Source organism: Lampetra fluviatilis, chromosome 30 (genome assembly GCF_964198595.1).
Source record: "Lampetra fluviatilis chromosome 30, kcLamFluv1.1, whole genome shotgun sequence".
Classification (NCBI taxonomy): Eukaryota; Metazoa; Chordata; class Hyperoartia; order Petromyzontiformes; family Petromyzontidae; genus Lampetra; species Lampetra fluviatilis.
The window spans coordinates 9,116,433-9,137,923 of NC_136304.1; the positions used below are offsets into that span (position 1 = coordinate 9,116,433).

General features: G+C 48.7%; 2 protein-coding genes across 2 annotated transcripts in view; one reads left to right on the forward strand and one right to left on the reverse strand.

Moving 5' to 3' along the window:
- The window catches only part of LOC144943363 (uncharacterized), a 35,526-nt gene extending 24,258 nt beyond the window's left edge, over window positions 1-11,268 (forward strand). Inside the window, exon 18 of the mRNA XM_078870738.1 lies at window positions 569-11,268. Coding sequence (XP_078726864.1) covers window positions 569-1,049 — 481 coding nt within the window. The 3' untranslated portion in view covers window positions 1,050-11,268. The remainder of the gene's footprint in view (window positions 1-568) is intronic.
- A 1,387-nt stretch (window positions 11,269-12,655) lies between these two features.
- Window positions 12,656-21,254, reverse strand: FCF1 (FCF1 rRNA-processing protein). The gene is made up of 8 exons (XM_078870704.1): window positions 21,184-21,254; window positions 20,205-20,272; window positions 19,032-19,106; window positions 18,744-18,892; window positions 18,104-18,176; window positions 16,663-16,750; window positions 14,108-14,202; window positions 12,656-13,201 (listed from the first exon to the last, which is right to left on the reverse strand). Exons 1-8 carry the CDS (start codon window positions 21,184-21,186, stop codon window positions 13,153-13,155), a joined length of 600 nt encoding a protein of 199 aa, XP_078726830.1. The 5' UTR covers window positions 21,187-21,254; the 3' UTR covers window positions 12,656-13,152.
- Between the last annotated feature and the right edge of the window lie 237 nt (window positions 21,255-21,491).

A 21,491-nucleotide genomic window follows, 5' to 3' on the forward strand; every position in this document is an offset into this window, starting at 1 on the left:
ACGCTATCATCCCGCACCTCCGATTAGCACAGTTGACTAAGCACGGTGTGAAAAAAGTTCAACGTACATCCCAACCTCCTAGACCACAGGACAGGTTCTGCAGTGTTGTAAGGATGCCCAGTTGGTCCCCCTTTCTTAAGAAGTGGAACTGTACGGATTATGTAGTATACTCGTGAATATCTTTCCTCCGTGTGCTGGAAAGGTCCTGGCTAGAATTATTCAACATTGCTTTGCCAGGCACACTGAGAAGAAGCTTGCAGAGCCCCAATGTGGTTTCAGGTTTGCACGGATGTTACAATCTCTGTCGGTCTGCTACAGCAGAGGTATAGGGAATTGTGTGGATGTGTCCTTACTGCACTGCACCACGGTCCCAAAGACACGATTCCCGATTTCAGCCAACGTCGGTGATGAACACCTTAACCAGTGTGGAGTCTCCCCTGGATCGACTCAGCCTTTAATGAGCACGTTAAAGGCCACCTGCACCCTAAATAACAGGTGCTCGCCAACAGCACTTGCCCCCCAAGAATCGGTTATATCTTTTCCTTTGTCGTGTGCGCGTGCAACACAGGCTGCGCCGCTACAAGCTGCCGCCCTCCAGGCTGGACACGCGTCACCACGCGGAGCCGCACTCCGACTCCCTCGCGCCCGGCCGCCCCTCCCGCTCGCCCTCGCACGGCGCCCTCTCCTCCTCGTCGCCTCCCTCCTCCTCCTCCCGCCCGGCCAGGGCCCCAACGTCCTCAGCAGCACCGACCACCACCGCCGCCGCCGCAACAACAACCACCGGCACGCAGCGAGGTACCGGCACGGCCTCCCAGGCCCGGCCTGGCTCCTCCTCCAACGTATCCGGATCCGCTCGCAGACCCTCCGCACGGGCCGGCGTGTCCTCTAAAGCAAGCGCTGCTACCGCCACTTCTGCCAGCACCGCCGGGCGGTTTGGCTCGGCCGGTCAGCCGCTCGGCGCCGGCGGCGGAGGAATCGTCGGGCAGAGGGCGGCGACGGCCGCTGTGAGGGACGGGAGGCCCAAGCGCAGCAGCAAGCTGAGCAGATAGCCCGGCGGCCTGGCGCCCCTAAGCTCCGCTTGCCTCGCGAGAACTGCTAGCTTCCAAGGTCACGTGTGCGTACGCGTGGGTCTTGAGTGTGTCTTGTGAGCGTGTCTGTGTATGTGTGTGCAAGTGCGAGTGAGGATCTACTGCGTAGCGGTTTGCGCAGTGCGCTTCAATCCCAGCGACTTAAGTTCACTTCCGAGTTGTGATGCACAACATCTGAAGCTGCCCTGGGCCTCTCCAAGGCTAATTCAACCAGAAGAAAGCATTTGCACGCAGTGAAAACCTGATGTAAGGTTTGACAATTTGCGCAGCATTGTGGGAAAGGGATGGAGTGTTGAGAGGTCGGCATTGCTTGATGCCAATGTTTGGGTTTAGAAACGGACTTCGTTCACCGTAATTTACGCTGCAGATGTGATGAGCGTTGGTCGCCAGTACGCGCGTGTGTGTATATAATAGGCGTGCGGTAGCGCTGAGCGATACCTGCAGGTGTCGGAGTCGACGCCCACGACACCGGAACTGACGACGCTCGTCGCTGATGCGGTGGCGGGAGAGCACCGTTGGCGTGACCGCGAAACCGAACGACGACCGGTCAAGTTGCGCTGCAGAGCACTCCACTCGCAATCGCATGGTTCAAGAGCTCAACTCCCAGTCGCCGGGCATATTGTGTTCCACCATCGTTGTTATCACTTCAACGTTGATAAAATGAGTGCCGCTCGCTTGAGCAGGGAATTATTGTTTAAGTACCATGGTATTGCTGAGGAAAAGTCATTTGATTGATATTGCGCAAACATTTTTTTTAAGCGTGTGTCTACAATTGCCCAGTATCTTTGTGCTTGGCAATTCTCAGATGTTGCTTGCTAAGCGATACCCAAGATGGCCTTCGGTACGTGTGCGTATCGCAGTGTCCCTCACGTTCCGGCATTGTGATTGCCTGTATCGCTCGGCACTACTTAACGTGATGGCGCACGCACACATGCATGAGTGTACGCGTGTAGACACGTGCCCATTTGCACGCACGGACACACGCAGGGTTGCAAGTCGGCTGGCATGTGTGCATGTACACAGTACGCATAAGTAGCACCTACACACAATTCGCAGGCAGTTTGCAGGACACCGTAACCTCTCTGTGGCCACTCGGATCGCGATTCGCAGCCCACCGTTGAGTGCGTCACCCCATGCACCGTGCGTGTGCGCAGACAGCGACGCACGTGCGTCTGAATCCCAGAGGTAGGCCTCACATCCGCATGCATCACGGCAGTGTGGTGACCGTGCGTCTAACGCCCTCCCGTATTTACGTGTCGGTAATTTTCGTTGCAGCAAATCTGCACGTTTGTACTCTTCCGAAATTCGTTGACATTTTAATGGGAAGGCTGAGAAGCAAAAGTTGGAATGAACTGAGACGCGGTTCTGTGAATTTCACAGCGCCCTTAGCCCCTGTTGTAGGTAGTGTGCAGAATGAGAGTGCATTGCTGATGTTCCAAATGGGCGCCGTGGTGGTGAGATGTTAACTACCTCGCCTGGTATACAGGAGGTCGTGGGTTCGATCCTGACTGATGCCTGTATATTTGGCGGTTGCATGTCTCTCTCCCCATGGTCGCCTGGATATTTCTCTGGGCTTCCCTTCCACATTTATAAACATACGATTAGAGTTGTTTGCTGCTGTAAATTTGCACGCGATAAGCCACTTAGTTGAGCTGTCATGTGTGGCTAGGTCACTTCTAAACAAGTATAACCCGTAAAAACAAAGTTTTTCACTATAAATCCTTTATATGCGTGGCGGCTAGAGTCCTCTCGTCCTCTGGCTTGAGATGGCTGCCACCTATGGGTCAGATGATTGCATGGCAGCATTAAGCAATTGGTAATTACATATAATATTTTTGTCCTAAAAAGTGTAAAATTTTGGAATTTTTTTTTCACGAACATTAATTGTCACGCACAACGAGTCTGTGTGGTAAATGTCAGCTCGATTGGATCACGGGAAGTGGGTTAAAAAACGACCGAAAGATTTGCATGGTCCTAAGCAAGCAAGCAAGTGAACTTAATATAAAGGATTTAAAAAAAAAGAGTTGTATCGCTCAGTGGGCCTTACCTGGTTGTAGAACGTAAGCAAACTTATAAAAGCCACGAGCGCATGCTTTATTTAGGTCGGCCACGCGGTGAGGCAGCTTTGATTTGAGTGAATTTGCGTTCCGACGTTAAAATCGCTCTCGTGGTATTTTGGGCGCCCGAGTGGTTGCCGTGAAGACGTTTACGTTGACCGACATCGACGCACTTTGAAGCGACAAAATGGCATTACGAATATTTCACCAAGGTCTGCATTGGCATCGGTGTACAAGCACAAACTCCCGAAAACTCGCCAAATTTTGCCGTTAACACTTTCTTAGAAAACGTCAAAAAGTGGTCATTGTGCACGGCTATGGCGTTCCTCTATGCTTTGTCTGTTTCAAGGCGGTGATAACGATTGGGTTTCGTGTTTTATGATTGTCCAGCGCATTTAATTTGTCGCTCATCTCTCCATTGGCAGCTCTGGGTCAGCGGTTTGTAAATTCCACTTTCCCATGGCGGAAGCGGTTTCTCCAGCACAACTGCCCATTGATGTCTCGCAAAGCGAACACTTCTTTTATTCCACCACGGAGGATATGGCAATCGTGGGGCTGAATCTCCCTACCCTCGACATGGGATTTTAATTCACAACAATTCCATCGCGCATCCATTACGTGCACCTGCATGCACACGACTAACGTTTTAAATATTTTAGAAAACAAGACGTGATAATCATTCCCCGATTTGCTAGCGAATTAAAAAAAAAGGTGGGCTGGCGTTGACCGCGTACGATAAAAACACGCAACATTGCCCCCGTGAGTGGCCAGCCACGGAGTTACAGCATCGGAGCTGTTTCAGCAGCAGCAGCAGCAGCAGTTGTTGTTGTTATTGATTGAAGGAAGAGAGCTGCTTGAGTTGAATGATCCGGACGGGACAACAAATGAGTCATCCTTGTGATTGTTTTGTCGTAAGCACTTTGATGACGAAGGTTTCGAAGGAGTCGAGCAAACATCTCTACCGTTGTGGTGCATTCTGGATTAGGGGAGATGCTACGAATGGTCCTGCCACATGTACACGAGACGCAGGATGATGGAGCGACGGTGAGGTTGTGGTGAAATGAGTAGCATTGGCCGTAGCGTACAAATGTGAAATGAAATTCGATCACGGATGATTCACGTGGGGCAGAAGCAGTGTCATTCCATGTGGCAGAGGCCCTGTATTTGAAGGATATCTGAGCTAAGTTATTTTGGGGATGAGGCATAGAATTGCTGAGTCGTGTCTCTGGATATCCGGCCTTGCCTCTGGAACTAAATCAATGCAAGAAACCCATTTTCATGTTCATCTGGGATCCAGTTCTTCAGCTGAGATGAAATTTCCAGTGAACCCTCGAGTCATTCGACGCATGGCTAAGAAACATGAGGCTGGAAGGTCGAGGAAGAGTTTATAGGGTGAGTGTTTGGAGGGTGACTTTTGACAAGTAAACAATCCCTGATTACATATTATTCAAGCGCATATAATTAATATCAGAACGTTGTGCTAAGTTAATTTAACATCACAAATTGCAACCCCTCCCAGGCTGTGAGCCGTGATTTGTGTGTTCTCCGCTGCTTTCCTCGCATGAACCCAAGTTGCCGACACGGTCGTTTCCCAACTTTAATTGAGTTGGAATCACTTGGGAATTTTTTTTGTTAATGGAAGCAAATCACAAATGCTAAATAGCAGTATTCTGATTACATCTGAGTGACATAATGGCCAGGGCATTGCTCCATAACCTTCATTCACGTGACCTCTGCTCGTCCCCACAGTAGGGAGCGGCACGTGTTGCACCCGGCCTGGCACATGAGAGTTCACTGCCCGACGGTAAAACAAATCACTTCAATTCTGAGCTGATAATTTAGCCAAATCAAGTGCCGTACCAAATTTTGTGCCGTCATTTGTTCCGTCATTTTTGACCGGGCTGAGACCGTTGACTCCGCTATACCTGATAATCCGCTTTCATCGCAGGCGACTTCTCAGCAACCACGTTTCGTAAATTACAACTCGATAGCCATCGATTCTGCCAAACGTTGTGCCGAGTCCCGCGGCGTGCGTTCTCATGTTGCGGCAGATTTTGGTAAAAAAAAAATCGCCAGAGATGAATTGTCGCCATGGAGGCATCGTAATCGCCGAACTAATGTAACCACGGACAGCGCTGCGATGCGCCTTGGGGTTGAGAAAGACGTTCGTTGCTCGGCGCGACGTCCGACGTTTCCTCTCTACACGCCGACAGCTTCTTCAGGAAGTGAATTGTACAAGAAAACGCATCGGAGAATGACACCACGAAAACCTGCGCAGTGGTAGAACCCACTCTACTGTGACCACTTGTGGTTGTCTCTGACGCCACGTAGTCTGCGCGGATGCCGTAGAAGGCCCCAAAGCGTCGTCCCTCGGTCGCTGTCGTCTTCTCTTGAGCCAGCTCAGCCAGGTGCCCGAGGAGGAGATTTGCAGCCAAGTGGGGTTTAGGTTTTATTAAGGCAACGTTTACATTTTTTTTGCCGCCCTTTTTCGTTTTTTTTTTATTATTAAACGTTTAGTGCAAATGCAACCGGTTTGAAGAAGTTGTGAATATTTAAGAGGTCAGAGTCACGGAGTTAATTTTTTTCATATGGTGGTCACCGACACGCTCTGGTTCGGATAAAATTGTGGAGCTTGGTGGTGACCACCCAGATGAAAGCCAGATTTAACCCAATTACTAACATCTGGTCTTACCAGGTTAGAACTTGGGCCTGCACGGGTTCATTTTTACAAGTTCAACCTGGTTACGATGGCCATACAAGCGGTGATGCTTAATAGTTTTAAACACCCTAGTACAGCTGCTTGGATGAGTGAATGCTGCAGATGTGGAAACCTTAGCTGATAAACTCACTGCTGTGAGTTAAAGGTAGCTGCTAATATGTGTAGCAAAAAAAAAACCTCTCGCACGAGCAAGGTCATGGGCCCCTGTGTACGCGAGATGATGCAGAACGGCTTTAGCGAAATCGTTCACAACAACATTTTTTGGGACGATGCAATTCGTGGTGGTGCGGTCGGGTTAGAGCGTGCGACGGTGGAGAAGTGGTTCTCATTGCTCCAGTTCGACAATGCAATGGCGGGAGGGGTTGAGTGAAGCCGGGGGTTTGTTTTGTGAGATTGGTGGGGCCGTGTGCTGCTTGATGTCCTCTCGCGAGTCAAGGGCTGTCGGTGGCGCGGAGTTAACAGTTTCTGTTGTCGAAGTTTAAACTCGTTGGTGTTGAATGTTCATTTGCTTTCCCTCCATGGAAGCCTGCAATTGTGTATATTTATTGACAGCATTTATTTACCTTCCCTCGTGTACATAATGTGTATACGTTAATTTATTACGTTGATTTTTATGTGTATATATATATGCACGTCGGTAAGTGACCAGTGCACTGCTCGCTAAGCACGCGTCCGTCAACCTCCCGGGCAAAAGAGGGCAACGCCGTTCCGCCACTCCGCTCGCCCCACGCGTCGCTGTCGTGAACCAGCGCCCGCTAACTCGGCTGGTGCCGTGGCTAAGAGGCGCTCGGTTCGCATTCCGGAGGGTCGCAAGTTCAAATCCCGTTCTGAAGTCGACTCGGGCAGAGGTCGGCAACCAAACTAACAAGGATAGCCATTTTTTTCAGATTCGGTAACAATGTCTATATTTGAAGAGCCGCAGTGCCACGTGAATTCGAGGCGGTGGCGCTTAATAAATAACGTCATGAAGTTGCGCTTTGAGAGCCGCCTGCAGCTCCGGTTGCCGCGTGTTGCCAAGCCCTGCTCTTGGGTGTCAGAAATTGAGTGAAGTCAGCATTGGTCTCGCTATGGATAAACTGGTCCTCAGCATGGGAATGTGGAATTTTCAGCACTGCTTAGGGTTGCCAAAGGAGACAAGCTCTTACTTCAGCAGAGAGCCTCTGAATCTCTAGAACAGGAATACGCCCATCGAGACCCATCATTACATTTGGACCCTTGGTTAACCGAACATTAGGCAACCCAGAATCAGTGGAGGAAATTCTGCATTCCCATGGCAGGGACAGTCCTCTGTGGGAAGTTAACAAGTCGTTGTCCTCTGCAAAGTGATGTGACTTTATGAACCCCGGTGGGATGATGGGCCGAGTCATTCCCCAATTGAGATGTTTAACTCGCGACCCGAGGCGTCGCGACCTGAGTGTCCGTGTGCTGTGGTCACTCGTAACGCCGCATGCTGTGGTCACTCGTAACGCCGCATGCTGTGGTCACTCGTAACGCCGCATGCTGTGGTCACTCGCAACGCCGCATGCTCGTGCACGGCTGTGGCGGCAGTTGCAGCTGTTGACCCCGTGCCAGCCGGCTAGGTGAGCACACGGACCACGAGGTCAGTCAGCCACTTGGTTTAACGTGACCGTAGACCAGCAGACGTGGAAGGACGAGTTTTAACTCGTCCACGGAGGTTTTCGCAGCCAATGTAATGATTTCTAGATTAGAAGCTTTCGTGACTGCAAGCATTCATATTCTTAGGTTTTTTCGGTAAAGTCACGTAGGTAAAAAATTTAAATTAATAAAAGTAAAATTAAAATAAAATCACATCGTGATTTTATAAAATAAAATCACACCATGATTTTATTTTACATTTATTAATTTAGATTTTTAAAAGAAAAAGAAAATCACATCGTGATTTTATTTTTATTTTACTTTTATTAATTAAATTTTTTACCTACGTGACTTTACCGAAAAAACCTAAGAAAAATGTAATTATTCACGATTGATTTTTGGGTTACGCCTAGTAATAATTGTTGACCTCCCCCCCCCTCCCCGCATATCCAATTAGCACGGTTGGCTATGTTGGGTGCGAATAATGATCTAGCCAGATTTGAACCAGAGTCTCACGGAACGTGGCTAACGAAGGCTGCTCCTTGACACGTTTCTTTTTTTGTCGGAGCGTCGGCAAGGTGGCGAGCTGCTCTTTCTTTTTGTAGAGCCGAGCGCGCGAACGATCGCCCTCTGGCGCCGGGTGGAGGTTGGCCTTGCGGGGAGTGACTCGGTGAGAAGCGTGGCCCGGTTCCGTGGGGGTTTTGCCCTCCGCGCCCTTTCCCCTCCGCGCCCTTTCCCCTGCTGAGGCGACGCGATGACCCAGCCGCGACTGCACGAGCTGCGGGAGGGGGGCGACTGTTGCTGCTCTCGCGAATGACATCGCGAGAGCACCGACGGCAAGGTCGTTGTTTGACGAAATAGGGGGTGGGGGGGGAAATTACAATTGAACTCTGGACGTTGACGCAAAACTGTACCGTGCAGAAGGTGGGTGGCGATCCAATTCAATAATCTATTGTTTTGTTGTGTTGTTTGTTCTGTCCGGACTGTGTCGTTTGCTCCGGGAGCCTCAGAGCAAGCGCGCACGACTTCCATATAATTTGCACATATCACGAATAATCGACTCTCAACGCGCGGATAATCCGTGCGCAAGTGTCGTGAGCGTAGCCAACCGGGTTTGGTCGACGTCTCGTTACGTGCAGTCGCACTGCGCGCTCCGCGATGCGACGTGCGGGATGACTGACCCTTCGTCGCTCGAGAGAGAGAGATACAGCGTTGCCGCCCCCCTGCTTTGTTGAGCGTGCGGCGAGGGGTGTTTGTGCACAGGACCGCGCGAGTGCCTGGCTGTGTGCTGCTGCAATTCGCGACTGCCCCGCTCTGAGCCATTCTAATGTCCGTTGCCTTGCCTTCCAACGTGGCCACACACACACAGGCAGCCACATGCGCACGTGCACACAGACACACGCCCGCGTACTTGCGCGCACACACGAAAGACAAAGATCCCCCTGGACAGACTTGAACAGACTGCTGGGGAAAGTGCTGTTAGTGAGCACCTACGAAGGCTGGGGAAGATGGGCAGGACCATGCCCGGCCGCCTTTGTCTTCCCAGTGGCGATGTTTACACACCACACCAGGTACTTGTTTAAGGCTGAGTCGACCTAGGAGAGGCCCAGGACCGGTTCAGATAACCGTCGCTGACGTTGGCCATTGGCAGAAGCGCGTCACGAACACACAAGACACACACACAAGACACACACACAAGACGCACGCACACAAGACACACACACCAGACACACACACAAGACACACACACAAGACACACACACACAAGACACACACACACAAGACACACACACACACACGTGCATTTCTCACTTGTATCGTGTAATTCCATACGTGGTGGTTTAATTGGAACAAAATCTGATTGCTTGATTACTCGTCTGATTACTTTATTTTGTACTGGAGAAATCCATGTTTGAAAACGCACAGGCCAACAAAAATGTATAACTTAAATGGACTGGCTTTGCCTAGCTCGTAACGCCACTCCTGTATATAACTGCATTAAAGTACACGTCTTGGCAACGCCCAGCTAGCTGGCCTATGGAAACCCTAATCTTTCAACACACATGGTTCGACTCAACAGGCTCCATGAAGTGTGCTGGCGTGGCTGACTTGCGATGCTATGAAACGGATTTAAACTACAAGCCTATGAAACTTTACCTGGCCGACCCACACACCTTTACATTAACGCTGTTGTTGCGGCCTTCTTTAAAATGTGGGCCGCTTGCAGAGAAGCCACATGGCTTGCCGAACTTGTAATGTTACCACGGACTGTTCTAAGGTTCAGCTGTAAATGCAATACATTAGAAACCCGTGTACGCAGTTGCCACTAAAGGGACTGCCTTGCCTAAGAAACACTCCATTACACCAACAACTGCTTTAAATTATGCCTGTACTGTATATACACAAGTCGTCGTGTTGGGCTGGCTTGCCTCGCTTGTAATGTATGTCGCTTTGAAGTGCTTTACGACTGCGACCTTTTTGAGACGTTTGTACGAGTTGGGTTTCGTTTTGCAGGCAAGGATTCAACGTTTGGCAAACCTGCTCGCCGACAGACTGACCTGTGCCCTGGCTTGTATCTCTCTCTCTCTTCCGCTTGGTACCCGTGTATAATCTATGTTTGAAGTTTTCGTGACTGCAGGGATCTCTACTCTTTGGTTCTTTCGGTAAAGTCACGTAGGTAGAAAATAAAATAAATCAAGAAACAATTGCTGTGGTTGTCCCACCTGATGACGGGCGCTTGTGTTGTGCCCGAAACGTGATTTAATTTTATTTTCTACCTACGTGACAATACCGAAAGAACCAAAGAGTATCCGTGTATAGACGCATTTAAGATTATAAACAAACTAAAAAGCTGCGAACACGCCTCCTAGGCAACGTACCGTAGTGGTTAACATGAGTCCTATAACAGTTGGGAGTGAATTATTTGAATTGTAAAAGAGTGGACCTTTGTCTCTCCCCCGCTGCTTCCATCAATGAAGTCTCTTTGCCATGTGTCAACGCGCAGAGTTCCTCGATTTTTTTATTTTTGTACGCTGTGCGCACGTTCGTGGGACCTGTAACTTAATTTATTTTATTCCGGCGCTTATTGTAAACACTTGAAGCACTGCAAAAAGGGCATCGGTCGGGACCATTCCCATTGCGTTCTGCTGCTGGAGCGACCCAACATTCGCTTTCGAGGAGATCCGTGAAGCAATCTCGCCACCTCACGCCCCCATCGAAGCCACCTTGGCCGCATCTCAACCCGGCAGGAACTGCTTGCGAGCTCCATGGGAGCGAATGGCGCTCTAGTTCAGCGTTCTTCATTGAAAAGCCCCTGGTGGTCTTTCGTGCTGTCAAATCCCCAATGGTTTCAAATGTGTGGCAGCCCTCACACTGATGATGGCCTTATTGGCAAATGTACCACCCCCATCTGAAAATGTGAAGAACACTGCTTTAACAGATCTCCCTTGGTGAATGCTGGTCACTGAAAATAGATCTCCGCAAAGGAGAATTACCATCGCTGCAACAGGCATCTGTTGAGAGTGATGAGCCAAGCACTTGTGTGAATACTTGTGGGGTTTTTGGACCCCCCCCCATGTCAATGCATGTGCCTCCCCCCCCCCCCCCCCATCCGTCAGTGGCACATGAAGACTCGAGGTTTGTGTTTAAAGCATCGAGATCTCATCACAGACCACGACCGTTCACGTCTCAAACTCTGCCTTGTGCATCCACAACCGCACCGCAGATGGTTGTCTTCGCAGGTTGGCGACGTATTTTGTCAAACGGCCGTCTGTTACTTTTTAAGTTAACGCTGTGTACAATGATAATTGGTTCTTTACCCTTCTATCTGGCAACAAAACTGACACCTTTTTACAAGGAGTCATGTTTGCATAGACCGCAATACCTGCAGTCATAATACAAACAAAAGAACATAACTCTGATAATGTGCACTGTCCTTGAAGTTGATTGGTCCACACCCGAGACAGCTTTCCTTAGAGCCTAGTCTCATATGGGTTGGACCAGATGACGCCAAAAGGCGCACAACTCAAGGACAATGCACCATCAGAGTATGAGAGCTCGGGGCAAGCATCTACACTATGGGAACCTCATTTGCCAGTAAAAATATGATAATTGGTTCTTTACCCTTCTATCTGGCAACAAAACTGACACCTTTTTACAAGGAGTCATGTTTGCATAGACCGCAATACCTGCAGTCATAATACAAACAAAAGAACATAACTCTGATAATGTGCACTGTCCTTGAAGTTGATTGGTCCACACCCGAGACAGCTTTCCTTAGAGCCTAGTCTCATATGGGTTGGACCAGATGACGCCAAAAGGCGCACAACTCAAGGACAATGCACCATCAGAGTATGAGAGCTCGGGGCAAGCATCTACACTATGGGAACCTCATTTGCCAGTAAAAATATGATAATTGGTTCTTTACCCTTCTATCTGGCAACAAAACTGACACCTTTTTACAAGGAGTCATGTTTGCATAGACCGCAATACCTGCAGTCATAATACAAACAAAAGAACATAACTCTGATAATGTGCACTGTCCTTGAAGTTGATTGGTCCACACCCGAGACAGCTTTCCTTAGAGCCTATATGAGACTAGGCTCTAAGGAAAGCTGTCTCGGGTGTGGACCAATCAACTTCAAGGACAGTGCACATTATCAGAGTTATGTTCTTTTGTTTGTATTATGACTGCAGGTATTGCGGTCTATGCAAACATGACTCCTTGTAAAAAGGTGTCAGTTTTGTTGCCAGATAGAAGGGTAAAGAACCAATTATCATATTTTTACTGGCAAATGAGGTTCCCATAGTGTAGATGCTTGCCCCGAGCTCTCATACTCTGATGGTGCATTGTCCTTGAGTTGTGCGCCTTTTGGCGTCATCTGGTCCAACCCATATGAGACTAGGCTCTAAGGAAAGCTGTCTCGGGTGTGGACCAATCAACTTCAAGGACAGTGCACATTATCAGAGTTATGTTCTTTTGTTTGTATTATGACTGCAGGTATTGCGGTCTATGCAAACATGACTCCTTGTAAAAAGGTGTCAGTTTTGTTGCCAGATAGAAGGGTAAAGAACCAATTATCATATTTTTACTGGCAAATGAGGTTCCCATAGTGCTGTGTACAATTTTAAGTGTTAATTTAAGTTCGTTCATTTTTATTTTTTAAAGTTCAATAAAGTCAGAGCATGGAAGGAAATTGTGGGCTGAAGTTTGTTTTATTCCACAGGCATTTATATATACAGTTATACAATGATGAAAGATAATATCCTCGGACATGAAAAACAACCTCTTGATGATGCGGGTTATACGATTCGGGTGTTTGGCAAATATGGAACGGTGAGCAGAATGCAGGGCACTAGGAGGCGCCAGGTCTGGTGAGTGTTGTATGGCTGTTTAGATTTCTCTGTTTTTACTCTCTCCAAATGTCTCTGGATTTTTCAAGATGTGCATCCATGTTTCAGTATTTTCTGGAAAAACAACAGTTGATCCACCACTCGGAAAGGAAATTTGCTCGACCCTAAACAATAAAATACTTTCAACTGAACAATCACCCTTCGTCATTCTTAGCACAACTCCTATGCCAGGTCATGCACGGACTTTATCGATCCAGTTATACTCAGGGTACACCAGGACAGGGTAAGATTGGTTCGAATCCGCGACGCGAGAGGAAGAGAGCGGAAAGGGCACAGCATCTCAGAACCTGGGTGCTCCGAAATCATCTGGCATGCGCTCGATGTTGTACCTGGGCAGAGGTGGGGGAGGGAGGGCGAGGGAGTGGATAATGAGCATCAAGGCTTGCACAGGCAAACAATTCAGCAGCTTCTTGTGTGCAAAGTCAACGGCAACACAGCAACTTGCTTGCTGTCCCAACGTCTCGAATGTCACTTCCGCTCACCCGGAGCCATGTGCCGGTGCGGTGACCCTAAAAGGGGGGGGTTACGCGTGACCTGCAGAGTGTGCACAGGGCCCAACAAGCTGGGTGGTGACCAGTGTGGCAGCGTCGCCACTGCCCAGAGGTCAGAACGGCACCACGTTTCGGTGAGTGTCCATGTGTAGTGGTGTGTGCACGCGTGTGTCAAATAAACAAAACCTTGTTGTTATTTTACCAAGTCAGGCTCTGAGCTATACAGCTCTTTTTCAGAAATTACCTGGCCACAAATTATAGCTATAAAAGTGCCTGATGTAGAAATGTACAGCAGCCAAATTCTCTAAACGCATGTTTCTAAATGTGTGTGTGTATGTTGGCGGGCAGTTTGTGGACAATGTAGTAGATTAAAGCATGCATATGGTGTCTGTAGTGTGACATGGCATGGTGCAAAGTGTGGTGGGTGCACGGTGGTGTGTTGAATAGTGGGGGTGTATGGTGATTGGTGTAGAATAGTGTGTGTGTACACATGTATCGTGGGGGGTTGTGTGCGTGTAGTGGTGGCACAGTAGGGGGCACAGGTGGTGCATCAGCCAGTCATCTCAGTCGACCCGTAGCACCTGCTGGGTCTGCCCCGTGATCTTCCAGCGGGCGTTCGACACTTCACGTGGCCTCAAGGTGCACATGGCCTGGCACAAGCGTCGTGGTGATGTCACCGTCACTTAGTGGCGAATGGCGGTTGTTGTTGTTGTTGTGGTGCACACTGTGTGCGCCGTTACTCACCGGTGGTTGGAGATGTACATGATGGGGACTCCAGGGACTTTGCGGATTCGCCTCTTCAGTTCACGGTCGACTGTTGCCACGATGTAGCACTTGTGCTGCAGAGAGACAGAGACACGTGCAGACACAAACCCCTCACATTCGTATCCAGCACCACCACGCAGTGTAGCAAAGAATCTGCACAACCATCGCATCGCTATCAACTCTAGCATCTACAATCCGGCTCGCTGGATCGCGCAGATCTGTGAAACTCCCAAGCCTGCTGGGCTGCAAGCTGGCCAAGAGGTGGCAGTGCAGCAAATGGAACGTTGATTTTGGGTAAAGGAGGATAGGTTTTTTTTCATACACTTTTTATTTAACTCACTCTGTTGTCGTATCCTCAAAAAATATTGTAACTCAATTTTTACCCACTTCCCAATGTGCTATCGACTGCAAACTTGGTATACTTATGTCATACTGGTGACAATACTATATTCTATCATTAAAAAAAAAATGTAAACAATCTTTTTTATGTTATGTTTCGGCTTGGGTCTAATTGTCCACGTTGGCTGTAAATCACCACGGCCCCTTACGTTATGGCAAGCCTCGGGGCCACTTCCTGGAGTCGTGGAGTTCTGCCATTACTCGTACGGTACATTTCATTAAAGTGTGTTTTAAAAAAAAGTATTTTTAAATATTACTTATTTATTTGGGTTAGATCCTGTAAATATATGAATGTGTCGTTAAAACCCGCCACCACCCGAAACGGCCAACTAGTAAGGGTTGTCACGTAAACAACGTGGCCAATTTGTCACTAGTACAGCACTAGTGTATAGTGTAGTGTATAGTGTAGTGTATAGTAGTGTAGTAGTGTATAGTGTAGTAGTGTATATGGTAGTAGTGTATAGTGTAGTAGTGTATAGTGTAGTATATAGTGTAGTAGTGTGTAGTGTATAGTGTAGTATAGTAGTGTATAGTGTAGTAGTGTAGAGTGTATAGTGTAGTAGTGTGTAGTGTACAGTGTAGTAGTGTATAGTGTAGTATAATAGTACAGCACACCGGTGTGTTGGAGAGCCAAGCCACAACATTTACAATCTGGGTACTCGGATTCGGGTACTCAGTTGGCGCTGGCGGGTGGTGGCGGGTTTTAACGACACATTTATATATTTACACGATCGAACCCAAAAAACCCTCTTATGGATGATACTGGTCACGAAAGACGACGTGTTAAACTGAAAGGAGGATAACTTATCAATTCACAGACACGCGCTAAGTGAGGAAAATATTGCACAAAGAAGACGACCTGATTGCAGGCAATGCTGAGGAGAAAACTGGCACGATTTGGACCACATATGTCGGGTGGACTACAGGAAAATGAAAGTTGTTGTTTGGAAAAAATGGAAGGAACCGGACAAAAGAGTTAAGTCCGAACAGAAAATGAATGGCTTAACGACATCAGAGATTGGTGTCATAGAGATGTGGCACTGCGTGAGCATATTCACACAAAACACCCCCAACACGTTCCATTCATTGGCTACCACATTCAGATAAGCCCCTCCCCCTTAACTTGTATTTAAGAGCTTGTCTCTTGGAATTTTGCCTCACTTGATACAGTAAATTTAGCTGTGACGGTCCCACCTGATGACGGAGACTTGTGTTGCCTCCGAAACGTCGTGATTTATTATTTTATTTCTATTATTATTTTCGATTATTTTTATTATTTATTTTTACCTACGTGACTTTACTGAAAAAAACCTAAGAGTATGAATCCTTGCAGTCACGAAAGCTTCAAATCTAGAACAGAGGAAAGTGTTTACAAATAACGAAATGTGCAGTGGACACCTACGGGCGAGCTGCCCATGGACCGTGATGATGAGATTCTCATTTGGAAGAGCAGAGAAAGTTCTCTTGCCTGGACTGGGGCAGGTGGCAGTCGACAGCACGGATGTACTCCTGATCCCTATGCACCCCTAAATACCTCTGATGATGCTCTTTGCACTCTCATGTCCCCTATGAACCTTTTTACTGGTAGGAACCTCTCGGTCACACCAGCCCACATGGGATTATTGTGTCCATCCATCCGTCGTGCATCCAAAAATGTGAGGGGTGGGGAGGGGCCAGGTGGGGAGGGCCTGGGTGGGGAGGGTGGGACTGGGTGGGGCTGGGTGGGGGGTGGGAGGGGTGGGGCTGGGTGGGGAGGGGCTGGTCACCCCATGGTGCCCTTATAAAACTCAACGTTTAACCTACTCACGCCAGCTTGTGCCCGCCCTCACAGTCGGGCATATTTAAGGAATACACCACGCCGCCGTTGACCCTGGCCATTGACAGAGCAACCCAACGTTCCTACCAGCTCCCTCCGCAGGAATGTGTTCAATCTCTGCGTACCTATAACCCTACTTAATCGTGTTCCCAATTAACCTGCATTCCCAATGTACCCATGTCGCCTGCCTATCCCTGTGAAAAAAATATACACCTGTGTCCCCTATATCCTCCTGTAAAAAAACCTAGGTGACCCCTATGTATGCCCTGTGTACTGTGTATCCCCTTGCATGTCCACAAGCACGCATGCCCGTGTGTACCTGTGTGACTCTCTGCACGAGGCAGTCGTCTGCGTAGGTGCCCTTGTGTGAGCAGGGCAGCCGCTCGAAGCGAGGATCCTTAGCGATCCTGCACACACGCACATACACAATGATGCAAGCACATGAGCACACACACATGAGCACGCACCGCGGACACGTATGGACCAACAACTGCCGTTCACCACTAAGTGGCGGTGATGTCATCATGGCGCTGGTGTCATGCTAGGTGCACTTTGAGGCCACATTAGGTGTTGAAGGCACGCCGGGAGGAGGTCACGGAACAGACCCAGCTGATGAGCCACTTTGTTGAACCATCATTTGTGGCCAGGTCGCTTTTGAAAAATAAGCTAATACCTCTGGGCTTTATCTTGCAAGATGAAAATTTATGTTTTTTTGTGTATATTTTGAAGTGATTGGTTTACCTTTCCTATACTTTGCACTGCTATCACGTATTTGTATTGTCTGTCGTAACGTTCCTTAACCGCCCCTACTGGACATCTATGAAAAAGAGCTTTATAGCTCATTGGATTCCTCGAGTATAAATATTATGATTTTGAGTGACCACACACTGATGCATGTGCACTCATGCAGAGGCACCGTGCACGTGCACAGCTATGCCACGCACGTGCACGCACACAGGAATCAAACTCACGTCGCTGGGTTCGTTCCTCAACGCTATGCGGCCCCACCGTTTTTTCCCGCATATAACCCGCGTGGTATACCACTTTTTACAAACAAATCAAGACCCTGCAGGGTATATGGAGGTGCGGGCTATCCCACAAATATTTTGCACGTGTGACAAGTCATAACTCGTTTAATGTTTTCATGGTAGGACTATCCACTATGCAAAACTTACCTTTGACTAAGATACTGCTGAATAAACCACTCAACACTAAAATTGCACATGTTATCACGATTTCAATTATTCGAATTGATTGTACAATGAAACGACAATGTTTGAAGTGCGCACACTGTTTACCGGCGACGGGAGAGCTGGGGAGAGAGAGAGGTGGGGGGGCAACGGCGTTACGGTAGTGCCGCTATTGTCTGCGCAGTGCGCAATCTACCAGTGCTAAAACTGTACTTACTTATCTACCAGTTATGTGTTACTTATTGGATATTTACCTTTACTTATTTACTGTTTTAAGTTCACTCGTTTCCGGTTAGTTTTTTTCTTTATGCACGTTATGATTTTAATGTTAACAATTGATAGTGGAATGTATTACAAACGTAAACTTCGTATTAATATGATGGAATTAAGCTGCGGTAACGACGTCAAAGATATGAATGCATGCGGAGTATATGGAGGTGCAGGCTATCTGAAATTAGTTTTACGCAATTTTTGTGGGGGATATGCGTCTGCAGGTTATATGCGTATGCGGGCTATTTGCAGGAAAATACGGTAATGTTTTGAGGTGTGCGAGTCGGGAGCTCGGCCCACCTGAGCGCCACTCTGTATTTGAGTCCCAGCATCTCCAGCTCGGCCATGACGCAGTCGGTGATGCAAGGAACACCTGCCAAGTCCAAGCAAAATGCACACGTGTCAAACCACATGTACCAGCACTGAACACACAGCTCCCAATTAGCCCAATCATACTGTTATGGCAAGTGCTCTTCGCGAGCACCTATGAAGGTTGGCATGGCATACTCGGGAGTGGGTGGCCAGCACCACGCCCCCGGCCGCCTTTGTCTCCCAAGCGGTGATCTTTACACACTGTACCAGGCACCAATTTGAAGCCAAGTCAACCTATGGGAGGCCCAGGACCGGTTCAGATAATCATTACTGGTGTTGGTCTTGAGCGGGAATCCAACTCAGGCTGCTGGGTTCATAGCACAGCATGCTAAACACGACACTTCTGCGCATTTACACACACACACGCACACTCAACCTACGGAGGTCCAGGACTGGTTCAGATGCCACTTTCCACTGATATAAACCGTGACCAGAAATCAAAACGCAGGTCGTCGGAAATTGTAGCGCAGTGCCAAAACCACTACACCACCACAACCACTAAACACACAAACCACGTGCGCACAAACTCGCACACAAGACACCCACACGCAAACACAAGGTGTCGTACACTTGGCGTAGAGGCAGTCCATCATGGACTGCATGACGTCGAGCTTGGCTTTGATGGAGAAGTTGATGAAGTTGGTGTCGACGAGTACATAGTAGGGGGGACCCAGCTGGGTGTTGTACTGGAAGAACAGACACGACGGGTACTGGGGCCTGCAGTCCAGACCCAGGGGGGACACGGCGCGAGGCAATTTCCAATATCACGGTCGGCCCCAAGGACAGTAAATACAACTTCATAATCTCCTCGCGTCCAGCGGCTCGCAGGGTGAACGGGGGACAAAGGTTGACTCACGCGTCCACCTCCTTAATGGCGTTCAGGTCCTTCTTCTTTTTGATCTCCTTCGGCTTCACCCGGTCCTTGGCTTTCCTGCAGAAAAGTGACAAAAACGTCATGGGACCTCGCTTGCCAGTATCACAATATAAGAATAGGTTTACTCTTTCTGGCAATGAAACATGGCGTTAAAACACAAAATAGATACATTTTGCAAGGAATCATGTTACTGCATTAACCACGCACGGTAGTTGTGGTGGATATGCAAACAAAAACATGTTCTGGTAGTATATGATGATGCATTGTCTTTGAAACTGATTGGTCCACACCAGAGACAGCTTTCTTTTGTCTCAAACGGTGTTAGACCAGAGGATGCCCTCATAGTGCATGGTCTTTATGCTGTTCACCTTTTGGCGTCCTCTGGGCTAACACTTTGAGACTAGGCTCTAAAGAAAGCTGTCTCTGGTGTGGACAATGCATACACTATCAGAGCATGTGTTTTGTTTGCATGTTTACCACAAGTATATGTGGTTAATGCAGCCATGACTCCTTGCAAAAGGTTTAAATTTGGTGGTTTAACATTATAACACCTCCTGTTTTATTGCCAGAAAGGGTAAAAACTATTCTTGACAAGCGTGCATACAGGGATCACGGTCTCCCGTGTCGCCTACGTGGACTGTTGGCCCGAGTTTAAGCTTTACACGCGATTTAAATGTAATTTAATGAGTATTTTGTAAATTACACGGTGTAGTTAATTTTACTCTAAATGACGTGACTTTGGTAAGGTTATTTGCATCTACTGTATTTTGCCGATATCTTAAGACGATTTTTTTTATTATACCAGGTAAGGCCCACTGAGCTATGTAGCTCTTTCAGAAGCGATCTGGCCACCAAAGTGGTTCATCACATGGAAATGTATTGCAGCCAAATACTCGAAATGCACGTTGATTTGAAATGTGGAGGGACCTGGAGAAAAATCCACGCGACCACGGACAGAGATACACGCAAACTCCAAATATACAGCAGGAGTGAGAGGGTCGGGATCGAACCCACGACCTCCTTGCATATAAGGCGAGGGAGATAGCATCTCGCCACGTCTAACAGAGTTTTAATCGAGAAGAGGTTCAGCAAGGCGAACGATGCAGCAAGGCTACTGCGAAGCTCGACGTCGCGGTGTTTGCTTGAACCACGTACAGGCGCTCGTCCCGCAGGTTGATCATGCGCTTCATCGTCGCGAACTTCTTGGTCTTCTTAGCCTTGCCCTGGGAACGGTGACAGACAACAGCAGCGGATGAGCAACGTTACGCCAAACGCGGGGAATGACAAGCGTCACCCTGAACTCGCTCTCTCACACCGCGTCGGCGTCTACCCCCCCCCACACACCAGAGGTCGCAAACGGGTTTTGATTCCTTACCCGTACCCGGCCGCACCAGGGTCGCAAATGGGTGCCCGTACCCGGCCGGGTATGGGTACTCGTTCCCTACCCGTACCCTACCCGAAATGAGTGACAAACGGTTACTCACCAGTGACTCACGGCCTACCCGTACCCGGCCCCACCAGGGTCGCAAACGGCTACCCGTACCCGGCCGGGTACGGGTAGCCGGGTATCGGGTAGGGTACGGGTATCGGGTACCCGGTTGCGACCTCTGCCCCACACTCTCGAAACGAGCCAAGGGGTGGGGGCGAGTCCGTGTCCACATTTCGGTGTTAGTCGCGTATTGCTTCCCACAATTGCTCAATAAAAATCGCAGGATATTTCGAGATGACAGCTTGGCGAGGCCCTTCGTCCATCAGCGGATTGAGCAAGGCTAAATGACACCGAATAATCGGTGCTCTCAAATCATTCACCACCGCAGTGGTTCAATGCGCCGCGCAGTGAACCAGGCCGCGGCCACGACCAGCAGCGAACGAGATCTGATGATGATTGCTTGTGTTGCAATCGAAACGTCGTATTCTATTATTTAATTTAATTTATTATTTTATCTTTAGACGTGACTTAACCGAAAGAACCAAATAATAATTCCTGCAGTCACGAAAGTTATAAAATTAAGATTGAGATCTGAAGCGCCCCCCCCCGCCTATGACCGGCGTGGTGAAGTATGTCCGAACAAAACGGTGACGCGGCGTTCATTCAGCAGCGGCTAGAGAAAGCGGTCCGCGCGGAGTGGGTCACCATTCTCCCCGCTGGCGACGACGTCCACGTGCGGCCTCCTCCACCTTCCCAGAGAGCCTCTGCCGCGACCTTTAACCCTCCACTTCCGGCTACTGCACTTCCGGCTACAGCGGAAAGGGGGTGGGGCACAGGTCACGTGGGGCGCGGGAGTTTACCGCCACCGATTCTGGAAGACGTCTTCCGGAAGACGAATTCCCGTTCGTTTGGTCTCATTCCTAACTCAGAAGATAGCTTCCGGAAGACGAATTCTCGTTCAGTTGGTCTCATTCCTAACTCAGAAGATAGCTTCCGGAAGACGAATTCTCGTT